Here is a 13,660-nt window from a genome sequence, read left to right on the forward strand (position 1 = left end):
TCTGTGAAGGAAATAAATAATAATGCACTTTCCTTATTGCGGCACCATGACTGATGTTATTGACGTTAACTTGGTTATCCACAGTGACCACACCCAGTCTTCAGTGTGCATGTACATTGGTCACGGCCAGTCCTCAGTGTGTAAGTTCATTGGCCATGCCCAGTGCTCAGTGTGTATGTATATTGGCCACGCCCAGTTCTGAATGTGTATGTACAGTGCCCACTCCCAGTCCTCAGTGTGTAAGTTCATTGGCCATGCCCAGTGCTCAGTGTGTATGTATATTGGCCATACCCAGTTCTGAATGTGTATGTACAGTGCCCACTCCCAGTCCTCAGTGTGTATGTACGTTGGCCACGCCCAGTGCTCAGTGTGTATGTATATTGGCCATACCCAGTTCTGAATGTGTATGTACAGTGCCCACTCCCAGTCCTCAGTGTGTATGTACATTGGCTATGCCCGGTCCTCAGTTTGCCTGTACAGTTCCCAGCCTAGTCCTTAGTGTGTTGAGTTGTATTGCGTGTTGTGTCTCTCCTTTCTGATGATAATCACATATCATTGGTACACCTTTTTTGCAGTTACTGGTTCTGTTGAGTACACGTACAGTGTGTTCGATATTTGATTTCCCCTGTGAAAGGGGAATGTCCTGGGGTGGGAGCACCATCTTCCATTAATATTTGATTCATATTTAATATTTTATGGCTCCATCCGGTGGTTGGTGGCTAAATAATTTTCTAATGCAGTTCATTGTTTGTCCTGAATGGGTCAGCCACTCCCGAACCCCGAAACTTGGAGAACTTTGTACACACTGTCCCTCTCTCTCTCTCACACACACACACACACGCGCGCGCGCACACACACACAGCTGTGGGCACACTTTTCAGCAGCCCTGATAGGTTGATATAACATTACTCTAATGATGTTGCAGTGTTTGTTCCCGGCTCCATGCTTGGATTAGCCTGCAGGCTCAGGAGCTAACGGATGCTATAGACTCTCTGCCTCAGATGTGGGCTCACTGATAGACAGCCATGGCGATGCCGGCTACTGCGCTAACATCCTGCTAAATTAACGCTTTTTTGAGACCTTCAGCACAGCCGGGAGCTCTGATGCAAACTGATGCCTCTGAGAGACACTGATAAAGTGTTTGAACTCAGTCACAACCTTACAGAGGATCCAACAATCCGTTATGCACTTTACCAGATACATACACACACACACACACACACGCTCCCACACAGACACACACACACACACACACACTCACATGCACATGCGCGCGCACACACACACACACATGCAGGCACGTAAGCACACACTCACACACAGACACAAACACACAAATTCATGCACGCATGTAGACACACATGCTGACACACGCAAACACATATACAAACATGCAGACACAGACTCACGCCTACACATACATACACGCTTGCATGTACTCACAAACATGCATACATACACGCATGCACACACACAGACACACTTGCATGTACACACACACACAGAGCACAGTAGAGTGGCAGGGTGTTCTTTCCTGCTAAACTGCAGCAGCCTTGCTGCACCGAGAGCCCCTCCCACTGGCTGCTGGGGACCCCCCCCCCCCCATGCCCCCCCCTCCTCCTCCTTAGTCTGAGCAGAAGTGCCAGGAGAGTGAGAGGAGAGGAGTGGAGTGGGGAGGAGAGGAGAGGAGAGGAGAGGAGCCGCCACAGATTGCTGCCGCTTCGCCGCCGTGCCGCCGCTGTACCGCCGCTGTACCGCTACTGTACCGCCGCTGTACCGCCGAGCCTCGCCGGCGTTCCACGCGCACAGAGAGGCGGCTTCAGGCGATGGAGCGGGAGGGGAGTCCCGCCCCCTAGGAGAGTCCGGCCGCCTGAGGGACACCCCCAGACATGCAGCTGCACCCCCACGCCTGCAGCCGGCCCATCGAGGGGCTGGGGCGCCCCGAACTCACCGCTCCCTTCCCCCGGCCGGCGTCCTTTGCGGGCGCGTCCGTCTACAGCGCCGTCCAGCAGCAGGACTACTCCTCCGGCGTCTGGCTCCGCAGGAGGGACAAACTCGAGCACGTAAGTTACCCCCAAAATGCACACACACCTCAATATACATGCACTTATACACACACACACACACACATGTCAATATACAAGCACTTATACACACACACATACTGAGACACACACACACACACACCTCAATATACTAGCACTTATACACACACACACCTCAATATACATGCACTTATACATACACACACACATATGTCAATATACAAGCACTTATACACACACACATACTGAGACACACACACACACCTTAATATACCAGCACTTATACACACACACACACATACTGAGACACACACACACACACACCTCAATATACCAGCACTTGTACACACACACACACATATTGAGACACACACACACACCTCAATATACAAGCACTTATACACACACACACATACTGAGACACACACACACACCCACACACCTCAATATACCAGCACTTATACACACACGCACACACACACACACCTCAATATACAAGCACTTATACACACACACATACTGAGACACACACACACACACACACACACACACCTCAATATACCAGCACTTATACACACACGCACACACACACACATACTGAGACACACACACACCTCAATATACAAGCACTTATACACACACACACACACACACACACACACCCCTCAATATACAAGCACTTACACACACACACCTCAATTTCCAAACACTTACACAAACACACACACACACACTAAGACACACACACACAACACTGTCAGGCTCTCACTTTCTCACACACACACACACACAACACTGTCAATCTCTCACCCTCTCGCACACATGCACACACAGACACACTTCATATACTGTCTTAGAGGTGGAGTTGGAGGTGTTTTGGGGGAGGACAGTGTGGTACCTGCTGCATGCCAGGCTGTTTAAATGCTGTGTTTGTTCTGTAGAGGCTCTGTGTGGTCCTGCTTTCATTGGAATTCTCCCGGCGTGCAAATCAGAGAGGCGGGTTCCGGCGTGGAAAGAGAATCGATTCGCTGCCCTAAAACGTACTGTCCTTCGCAAACCGATCTCAAGCGTAATTCGCGACGTCGTTACTTTTCAAATGCTTCCCATTCGCGGAAGGATAGGCCAAGCAGTTGTAGGTAATGAAGACCGACCCTCGTCTGAAGCTTGCGTCCTCCTTGCGGTCCTAAAACGTATTTTTTCTCCTGCTTTGTCCCTGGACGGTCCAGACACGCCCGTTTTGCAAAAAAATGTGGGGTTTGGCTGTGTGTCAGCAGGTCTGGCTGTTAATATTTGATGGGTGAAGGAGGTGCTGCGTTTTTTGAGAGCAGTCCTGGCTGGAGCCCAGAGCCGCCACTGACCTGGAAACACAGAGAGACAGAGAACAGCGGTCTGAAGTTTCACTCATAACCCAAAACCCTGTGCTACTTTCTGTTGCTCCAGACCCCCCACCGCCCCCCTGTGCTCAGGGCCTCTCCCAACAAGGCCTGATACCCCCCAAATCAAAGGGGAGGATTGGGTTTCTCTGCACATGGCACGGGGTATAAACTGTATTAAGAAGAGGAAAGCAACCTGTCTTTTATATGTAATGCGTACATGCAGATATATGCATTTCATATACATGTATCTGAAATAAACGTCTGGGTGGTGTGTTACAAAAAAACAAAATCGTTCTCAAAATCTATAAACTGCAATCAAAATGCCGTAGAGGCATGGCTACAGGTGTGTGTGTATAGGTGTTGCTACAGGTGTGAGTAAGGGTGTTGGTACATGTGTGCTAATAGGCATGGTTACAAGTATGAGTATAGGTGTGGGTACTTGTGTGGAGAGGTGCGGTTATTAGAATGGCCTTGTCTTCATTGATTTTAAGGGCCCCCATCTTCCGGAACTGCATGAGCTGCATCTTTATTCCACCCCCCAGAGTCCGCCCCCTAGAGTGTGATATTTTCGGACGGGTAAATATCTTGCATCTGGGGATAAGAGTCACTGGGTATTTTCAAAAGGCTTAAAAGCCAGAGGCGCAGAGGAGTCCTGGGTTTTCGACTTTCTGAATATTATTTCACATTAAGGCTTATTAAATGCATGAAGTATTTTTGAATGGTTCCATTTTCAAATGGGCGCCCTGTTCTCTTATTGTACTGAAGAGCCAGTTGCTCGCCGGTTCTGCGAGATGACGCAGGCGATCCCTAAAAACGTCAGCGTGGCTGTTAGCAATCAGACACCGGAGCTGCGTGAAGCCACAGCAGCAGAAATGGAGAGAGGAGAGAAGAGAGAAAGAGAAAAGAGAGGAGAGAGAAAGAACTGGCATAAATAGGTCAGACCCATCTAGCGTTCATCCGTTTCTGTTCTCTGCTTCACCTCCCCAATTGTTTATTCATTCCTAAACATGGTTACACACACATACACGCACACATACACACATAAAATATATTGGCTATGTATATGGATTATTGACCATTTATTTTCCCCCCACAAAGCTCTGGGCTCAAATGGATAACCAAACTTCGGAGTTACAAAACTTTAACTAATGCTGCTGGAACAAATGTCAATTTGAAATATATTGTGTTGGCATTTTAAATTACCATTTTCCACTGAAACGCTATTAGATGCTCTTTAACAAAGCTATAAATCAATGATCCTTTCAAATAAATGAGTTGTTAGTGGGAAACACAAAGCAGCTATGGGAGTGATGGAAGTTAATTGGATCCTTTCCAAATCAAGATGTTTAATTTTGCCACGGTAACCTGACTGGATGAGCTGCAAACTGTAATTTGTGTTTCGCCTCTTCTGGAAAACGAGTCTGAAAGTGTGCAGAGCATGATGGGAAATCTTTAGCAAGACAAGACATAAATCTGACAAATAATTACCTTCTTTTAGGCTATAATTATGCTAAAGACTAGGGCAAAAGACTGGACTCATTGTAAGTTCTTCCAATTAGCATATAGCTCTGAGTGCTACCAGTGATCCTACTCAAGACAAGAAATAACGGAAAGAACTGGACAATGAATTATGCATTGAACATATTTTATGTACGATGTCTATGCTGTCCATTCTGTTGCATTGTCGATCATTAGCTGCAGGCATATTAGCAGAATGCCTGTCGAGTGAATTACAGGTGAAGGAGAGTTGAAGTATTAAACATTAAATCCATTGTTTGGTTTGTACTGGTTTTTTTTTTTGTGCGCTCATTGTGCTGCGAGGTAAAAAAAAAGAATTCCTTCAGGAGCGATTGTGTTGGGAGAATCTTATTTCATTGAGTGTGCTGGGTTACGGGGGGGGGGGGGGGGGTATTGATTTGTGTGCCAATAAAGTGTTACCTTTGGGTAAACATCTGAACTCTGCGTGACTCCGCAGTCCCCTTCCTAATGACCAGAAAGCTGTTATCGACAGAGCTCAGCATGTAGGAGGACATTCTCTTGTTTTCCATCGAGCTGTTCTTTCCTTTCAGACAAAAACGGCTTTTCAGAACGGAACTGACACCCTTTGGCGGCATTAAAGTGCACTTTGTCCGTCTGTCTGTCTTTGTATGTCTGTCCATTCTTTCTTTCTTAATTTCTTCACACTACGGTTGCCCCAATTATAACGGGACGGGAACTCCCCTGTTCCGGAACCGGTTTTTAATTTGCAATCCCAAAATTGCGCCTGGGGAGTTGCGGTCGTGAGGGCCGCACACACCGGTGCACGGTGTTCCCTCTGACTCCCTGGCTGCCTCACACACACACACACACACACACACGTGGTCCTGGGCCTGGTCACCTCTTCCGGTTAGAGGCCTTAAGAGAGGGCTTCCTTACAGCCGTGTAACGCACAGTGACTCATGCCTGCAGCCGTTTCGCTCATTGATCAGGAGCTCGGGCTAACCTGAGAGGAAACTCACTCTGTGATTATTTATTTATCTCTCCCCCCCAAACCAGTCCTGGAAGGCATTTTGTTTTATACCTCGTAAATGGACTCGGTACACTCTGTCCTGTGGAAAATATGATCGATTATGAAAGGGTACTCAGCTATCAGCGGGGTCGAATTGGTTCAGTGTTTTTTTTTTTGTTTTTTTTTCAAACTAGAAACTGGAAATAACTTCCATTGCTTGCCTCCACTGCCCGCCAACGCCAGGCTCTTTGTTTGAGACAATCCACTCAGTGCTCGCCTTTATCTAGTTAGCACACACAAGTTGATTTTCTGATCTTTCAAGTAAAGCTGGAATGGAACTGTACTGACAGCCATCTAAAATTGACCAGGCTGCTCATAACCTTATGGTGCTGTGAGTCTGAGCGGATCGACTCTGATGTGAGAAGTGTACCCAACTTCTGTGACTACGTTTTGCCAATTCAAGTCCTGAAGGACCGCAGTGTTGGCTGGTTTCAGCAATTGCACGTTTAATTTAAGTCATTGGTTGGCTAGAGTCCACACAGCTTGTTTCCAAGGCCTAATTTGGCTGCTGATTAAAAGGAACCCAAAAAAAAAACCACACAGACACTGTAGACCTCCAGGCCTGGAGTTAACCCTGCAGACCCTGTGCCCTTCCAGGCCTGGAGTTTGAGATCCCTTCTGTAGAGACACTAACACACATTTGTTGACTGGGTTAGAGTTCTTTGCAGAACATAATTAAAAGCCCCTTGTGTGGTGCTGCAAAGAGTAGCTCCTGTGATTTAGGTGTGTTCATTTCTTTTTTTTGTAGTCGAGACTGTTCAGTGCTATGGAAGTATGAGGTCATTAATGACAACAGTAAACATAGTTTGAACTGTTGAAAGGGAAAGGATTGTGTGATTTCACAGATATCATTCAAATAAACGAAACTGCTACCTCTGGCTTTCTCGGGCCATTGTTTATGACTTCTCATCAACCGCATCTCAGGCAACTGAAATGTGAGATTCTAGAAAAGGAGACCTTGTTCGTCTGGAAGACTACATCCTGAGGTTTTTACCCAAATGTCACCTGTAGTCTGAACATTAAAGTTTGGCGTTTAACACAAGATTTTGTCTGTCTTTCTGACGTTTTAACATTTTCACTCTGAGCTGTAGTGGAGGATACCCACCCTGAATGCCATGTAGCCAGTTCTCAGAGGAGCCGGTGTTCACAGCCGTTTTTTGTAGAAAGTCTGCAGAATTGACAGCGTCTGTCAGGTTCAAAACGCCGTTCTTGTCGCCGGCTCGACATCCCCCGACTGATCTTGAACGCCGGCTTTTAATCTCGGTGATGTCGGCTTCCTTGAGAGACGATCTGAAATGGATTCTTACGCTCGCTAGTTTTCCTCATTCACGGCAGCTCATACATTTTGGCAGCGCTGCCTCTTTACCACTTAGCCGCACGGCTAATCTACCCGATTTACTGTAGCGCTTCTCATTAGATGGGACGGACTCGACAGCAACTGGTACAACTACTGGTTTTCCACCTGATAGCTCTGCTGTGAAATGGCTCTCACCGGAAGAGACCAATTATAGTGAGCTCATCGCTGGGCAGTAATAGCTGAGAGCATTAAAAGGAGAATTGGATTTTTTTTTCCCCTGGCCTGTCTTGCAGATTAAAATTTGATGAATGGCTTTAATGTGTCCACTTTTTAAACTTCCACTTTTTAACGTGATCCCTAGTTTTTTTTTTTATTTTTTTTTTTACTTTCGGTTTGTTCCCGTCTGTCACACAAGCGTGTCTCTCATTCCCATTTGTGGGTTTGGAGCCGTTGCCAAGTGTGCCGTTGTCGTCTGCAGAAAAAGATGCCCTTGAGCGAAATCCCTGCCAAAGCATTCAGCTCTAATTTGCTGGCTCTCTTTATAAAAAAAAGACTTTAGAAGTATCTAAATAAATGTTATGATCTGTTTTTATGGACTGCGTACCGTATCGCCATTCCTAACTGCTGTGCAGTTGTATGGTCGGAAAGTATGACTCCAGTCTTGGGGGGTGCGGGGTGGGATGAAGATAAACTCCAGAAATGGAAGCGACGGCGAAGAAGGTTGAGTGGCCGTACGCGACATGGACCCTAAATCCAGCAGAGCTCGCCCTCCATTTTGACGGCCTCATCCCAGACTTGGGGTGTACATCAGATTACTGGTGCCCAGCGGATTGATTAACCCTCATCAGTGATTCTGTCGGTGTTTGTACTGCCTCGGTAAACCTGTTTGTATTTGCCTGACCACGCCGGGCAAACACCACAGCTCTGTTCGATTGATCTGGTCTGATGGCTTGCTGAAAGCCCGCTTTGCCAAAAGACCCAGGTCTCAGGTATAGGGCACTGTGAGACTGTGCTTCCCTCCTCTGTTTCCTCACAGGCCCTCTGAGTACGCGAAGGTAATGACAGTGGCGGCGAAACGAAGGCCGTTCCATCTTTGTGTCAGCGTCTGACGGCGTCTCCTGAAGACGAATTGAAACACAGAGTGCGTGAATCATTCTGCAGTCCAGGCCTCTGACTTTTTCTGTATTAATAAGCAAAACTCATATCTGGAAAAAAAAATGCTCTTTCAAGTAACTTCTGAAAGTAATGAGGGGGGGACGGAAAAAAATCCTCCACCACTCATTACCGTGATAAATGCTGAGGCTAAGCATTGAGCAGTGACATTATTCAATGTTTCTTCCTTTTGTTCCAGATACCTTTAGGGGGTAATATTAAAGACAGTGATAAATAATACTAAGAACAGCATATTCAGACAATTAGGTACGTAGATACAGACATCATTGCAGGTTCTCTCATTTCTGTTTTTCCTTAAAGTAATAATCACCACTAGCCATTGTGAAAACAAACCTTTATCAGTCTAGCATGGAATGTTTTATGGTTTCCATGGTATTCCTTTATCTATTCCCATTAATAAAATACTAAAATTACATTTCTACATTTAAAAAGAAACTATGTATCCACTTATTTTTCCACATGTCCCCAGATGTGGAACAGGAATTCTTTTGAATGCCCGTCTGTTATTGTATATATAAAGAGCTCACCAAGGACCAGTGGTACCATCTTATCAGTCTCTGGGGGCAATAGCCGGACTCTGTGGGTGATAGGTAGTCTCCAAACTCCAATTATAATTATACTTAAAATGCAAGACCAGGAAGTTGCCTGAACTTCTGACAGCTCATTAGAAATAAAACTGAGGCTAAGCATAGTGAGGTGTTGGGGGGGGGTTATTTAAATTAGAGTAAAATTGAATTTTTTTCTGAATCCCCTGTGGAAAAAGCAATATATTTGGTAAATACCTTCAGAAAGAAATCACTGGAGATAGGAATTTAGCTTACAGTCCTCATCAACATGGAGACCGTACCTTTTTCCTGCCATAAACCCCCCCACCCTGCCCCCCACCCTCCATCCTCCAATGACCTGCTTGGTTTTCTTACAACCAGTTTCTTGATCTACTAAAATTGTTAAAATTGTTTCTCAAGTTCTTCCATAATTGTGCTCTTAAAATTATTTTAACACATTACAGCTTTAGCTTGTTGGCATTTCCTTTGTCTTTGAATACTGGCCTAATGGTGTTTTCCATCGGTCACCTGGTGTCCTGTTTGAAATGAAGCATTTGCGGATGTCAAACCGATATCAGTGCAGGGAGATCATGTGAACCGCCTGAGAAATTAATTTGGGAGATGTTCAGGCTGTCTTCAGGGATCAAGACATGAAATGTATTAAATTCACATTTATCTGCGGTTGGGTGCGCCCCAGTGTTTTTATGTCCATTAACGTTATTGATTGTGAAAGTGGGACTGAGGGTGGGTTGATATAACTAAATGCATGCATGTAGTTCCAAGCTTTTCTGCTGTTCAATTCCTGCTGTTTTTGGGGGTTTTATTAAAGGAAATGTACGGCTTGCGCTTGTGTTTGTAAAGCTGGCTCACCATCTGCTTTATCAATGCTGGATGATAAATTGCACCCGGCAATCGGGTTATTAATGCATCTCAGAGACCTGTGCTTGTATCTTAATCTTGATCTGCATAATCAGGTGTGGAACTGAAGACCTGAACATAGTGTTGCTCATTACCTCTTCAGAGGTGAACATTATTTCATGAGTTCTATACCTGAGTACAGCGTCTCTCCTTGGACTGAATGTCATGTCTCTTTGAAAATGCACACCAGCCAGGGGTGTGGTGTTCCAAACACAGCACAGTCTACTGCGTGCAGATGGTGTGAGGATCTGATTGGCTGTGGAACAGTGCCGATCTTGTTGGAAGTGTCAGCTCAGGTGTATGTGAAAGGTGTCAGCGGTTGGCACCGCGGAGGTCGATAAGCGTTGTTGAAGGGCTGGAGGTCGCGCCGGAGGTACCTGGAGCCCTGCCATGGACTCTGTCCAATCTGAGCTGTGCACCCACATGCCCGGCGCACGCACGTAGAGCTCTGCTGGAGCTTCCAAACGCATATTCGCCGTGTCGTTAAAGCCGTCCTCTCCGGGACTGCGTGCTGATTGGAGCAGAGTCCCCAGGCCAAGCGCACCGCGTCCTGCCCGTCTCCGAGCGGCTGACTGTGCACGGTGCTATTTTAAGGGGAACCACGTCAGTTCTTTTTGGCCCCCTTTCCACGCGTTGGCCCGAGCTTCAGTTTGTTCTCTCTTCGTATCTCCGTCACGTTTGACCTCTGGCCCTGTCAGTCAGGTGACTGGGTGTTTTTCAGAACACAGTTTATTGAGTGCTGCTGGCTGCTTGGCATCGTCTAGAGAAACCCATAAACGAGCTGCTATGGGTACAGGACACGGGTTCCACTGCTCAGTCCTGGGTTGAACTACGAGCTGCAAATAAAACTAATGCTAATGATACTAAATGACATAAGCGAGTGTACCAGCCCGCTTTATGTAGCAACATTGCGATTTCACTCTCTCATTTTTGTGGGAATTCAATCTTTGGGAAGCACATAAAAAGTCCCATTTTGTTCTCTGCAGTATTCTGTTGCTTTGGCTGCAGTATTTGGTCAGCCTATCGATCCTCCGGAGCAGCATGTGGTGTTGTGTGGAAAACAGGGGCGAACCCAGGAGAGGCTGTTTAAGTGCTAACCGCAGGCAGCGCAAATGCCTACCGTTGCCATGGCCAACCGCTGGGCCTAATGGCCTTGGTCACATGACCAGCCATTCACGGAGCAAAGACCGAGTTCCACTGCACCTATCGGATTCCACTCAAATAAGCTGATGTACTTAAATGAGATTACTCGGCACATTACGATAGCAATTCATCCAACTTCTGACTGTGGTCACTTTGGTAGAATGAAAATTTCTACCATTTGCAAAGTGACCGTCGCCAGAAGTAGGACGAAATGCTATAAAAATGTTACGACACCTGGGATATTGTTCCATGAATTTGTTTTATTTGCAATGCGGTTAGCTCTGGAACTAAGAAAAGGGGATAATGTGTCTGCATGGCACAATCAGTGTGTCTGCTTGTCTGATCTCTTCTCGTATAGCATTAACACTTATTACTGCTGGCTTAAGTGAAACATCAATATAATTACAATGCAGCCTGTTCAGGCTCATAGTGCTATAAGGTTATGAGCAGCCTGGTAGGCTTCATAGTATCATGAGGTTATGAGCAGCCTGATCATATTAATAGCATCATAAGATTATGAGCAAGCCTGTCAGGCTCATAGTACTGTAAGGTTATGAGCAGTCTGATTAAATTCATAGTATCATAAGGCTATGAGCGTGCTGGTCAGGCTTATAGTACTGTTAGGTTATGAGCAGTCTGATTATATTCATAGTATCATAAGGCTATGAGCGTGCTGGTCAGGCTTATAGTACTGTTAGGTTATGAGCAGTCTGATTATATTCATAGTATCATAAGGCTACGAGCAGGCTGGTCAGGCTTATAGTACTGCTAGGTTATGAGCAGTCTGGTCAGGCTCATAGTATCGTAAGGTTATGAGCAGCCTGGTCAGGCTTATAGTACTGTAAGGTTATCAGCAGTCTGGTCAGGCTCATAGTGCTGTAAGGTTATGAGCAGTCTGGGCAGGCTGATGTCTTAATAATAATATGAGTCTGACAAGTGAGTCTACCTGTCTTGTAGTTCCACAGGCGGATCATGAATTGTTCTGGATGTTTGTGCTTATTTCCTGTGGGATGGATTCGGCTCTGTCAGGCTGAGTGGCATCAGCAGAAACAGCAGCTTCGGTGCGGGGTCCTCTGCATTGCATGACACGTAGATTTGTGATAACCACAAATTCCCTTCAGTTTCTGTCCTTTAAATCTTTTCACCATCACCTTTAGTAAGTGCGGGAGATCCACCAGGATTTCATAAGATTAGGCAATTAGTTTGATGGAGAAAATGGCTTCAGCTCAGATATTCTGCAGACAATTAGTCTCTAAGCTGCGGACAGGAAACAGATTAAAGTTAATGTGCTTTTCAGGACGCATTCTCTCGCTCTCTCTCTCTCTCTCTCTTTCTACCGCTCTCCCTCTCTCTCTCCAGCTCTCCCGCTCTCTCTCTCTCTCTCTCTCCCACTCTCTCTCTCTCTCTTCTCATAATTTAAAGCGAAATGAAATGTGGGCATCGGTTTTATTATGAGATGCTCAGCTTGCCTGCTTAAATCAAAACAAGTAAAGTGAATATGTTGAATGGAAGTGTGTTTGGACTGAGTAGTGATGTGTCTGGTCACACATGTTGTGCTGTCTTAGTGTGTGTGACCTGGTGTGGCACTGATTTTTTTTGTTTGTTGTTTTTTTTGTTTGTAGCAGTATCTTCTACGCATCTGCTTGATGGTCTCTGCTTGATCATCTTCGACTAATACATCCTGGTACTTCACAATTATTAGCATCTATCCTACCGCATCTACATAATGCAGTACGCTCCCATTCTTTTGGGTCTCCCATTAAAACACTTTTTAAAAATTTACAGACAGACAATTTTTTTGACCTGTTTTTGTATATCTTTATAAAAAGTAATAGGGTATTACATTTATAATACGTTACATTATATATCAGATGCTTTTATCCAAAGCAACGTACAAAAGTGCATATCAAGGTCATTGGAACAACTACAAAACACAGGTTTGATAAGGTACAACACTTATTTTGTACAGTTATTCATAGCCAAGAACACAAAGTCCAGTTCACACAGTGAACATTATTCTGACCTAACAGGCAGTTACACTTTATGGTAATCATACCTTGAATTTCAAGGGTTCATTATATTCTAGCTCACTTTTGAATAGCCAGTGTGACAATTTTGGTCAGTTTTTTTTTTTAAAAGCATGAATGATTTGAAATGCAGTGTGCTTTTAGGTCTGGTGGTCTTGTGCTTGAAGTAGAGTGGACAATATGCATTCTTTATGTTGCAAATGTTTTATGTTGGCGATGTGAGAAAGTTAGAAATGAAAGCAGTGGAAGATCCTTATCACTGCCTCAAAGCCAGAATGTCAGCCACTGTGTGTAGATAACAAGCACATCCCAAACAAATTACAAATTGGTCAGAAAGAGGTGTCATCTGTTTGAGTGTGCTTGTATGTGTGTGGGGGGGGGGGGAAGCCTGAGACAGAGAGAGAGAGAGGGGGGATAGAGAGGAAACGAGAGAGAGGGCGGGTGAGGGGGAAAGAGAGGACGAGAACTTGAGAGAGACAGGTAGAGAGAGGACAGATTAATTAAACTTTAATTACAAAGGACTACTCTTCCCTGACAAGGAAAAAGAGAAAATCCTCTTACAGGAAACGCCAGCAGCTACAGTTATGG

At 45.4% G+C, this 13,660-nt stretch overlaps 1 protein-coding gene across 5 annotated transcripts in view; it reads left to right on the forward strand.

The window, feature by feature from the left end:
• Positions 1-1,688: 1,688 nt before the first annotated feature.
• Positions 1,689-13,660, forward strand: part of LOC118217054 (inactive phospholipase D5-like) — a 46,571-nt gene continuing 34,599 nt past the window's right edge. The window contains exon 1 of one of the 5 annotated variants that reach the window (XM_035398837.1): positions 1,689-2,063. In XM_035398837.1, coding sequence (XP_035254728.1) covers positions 1,890-2,063 — 174 coding nt within the window. In that variant the 5' untranslated portion in view covers positions 1,689-1,889. The remainder of the gene's footprint in view (positions 2,064-13,660) is intronic. The other 4 variants (XM_035398832.1, XM_035398853.1, XM_035398843.1 and 1 more) reach the window with 4 other exon arrangements.

The sequence above is a fragment of the Anguilla anguilla genome, chromosome 2 (genome assembly GCF_013347855.1).
Source record: "Anguilla anguilla isolate fAngAng1 chromosome 2, fAngAng1.pri, whole genome shotgun sequence".
Taxonomy (NCBI): Eukaryota; Metazoa; Chordata; class Actinopteri; order Anguilliformes; family Anguillidae; genus Anguilla; species Anguilla anguilla.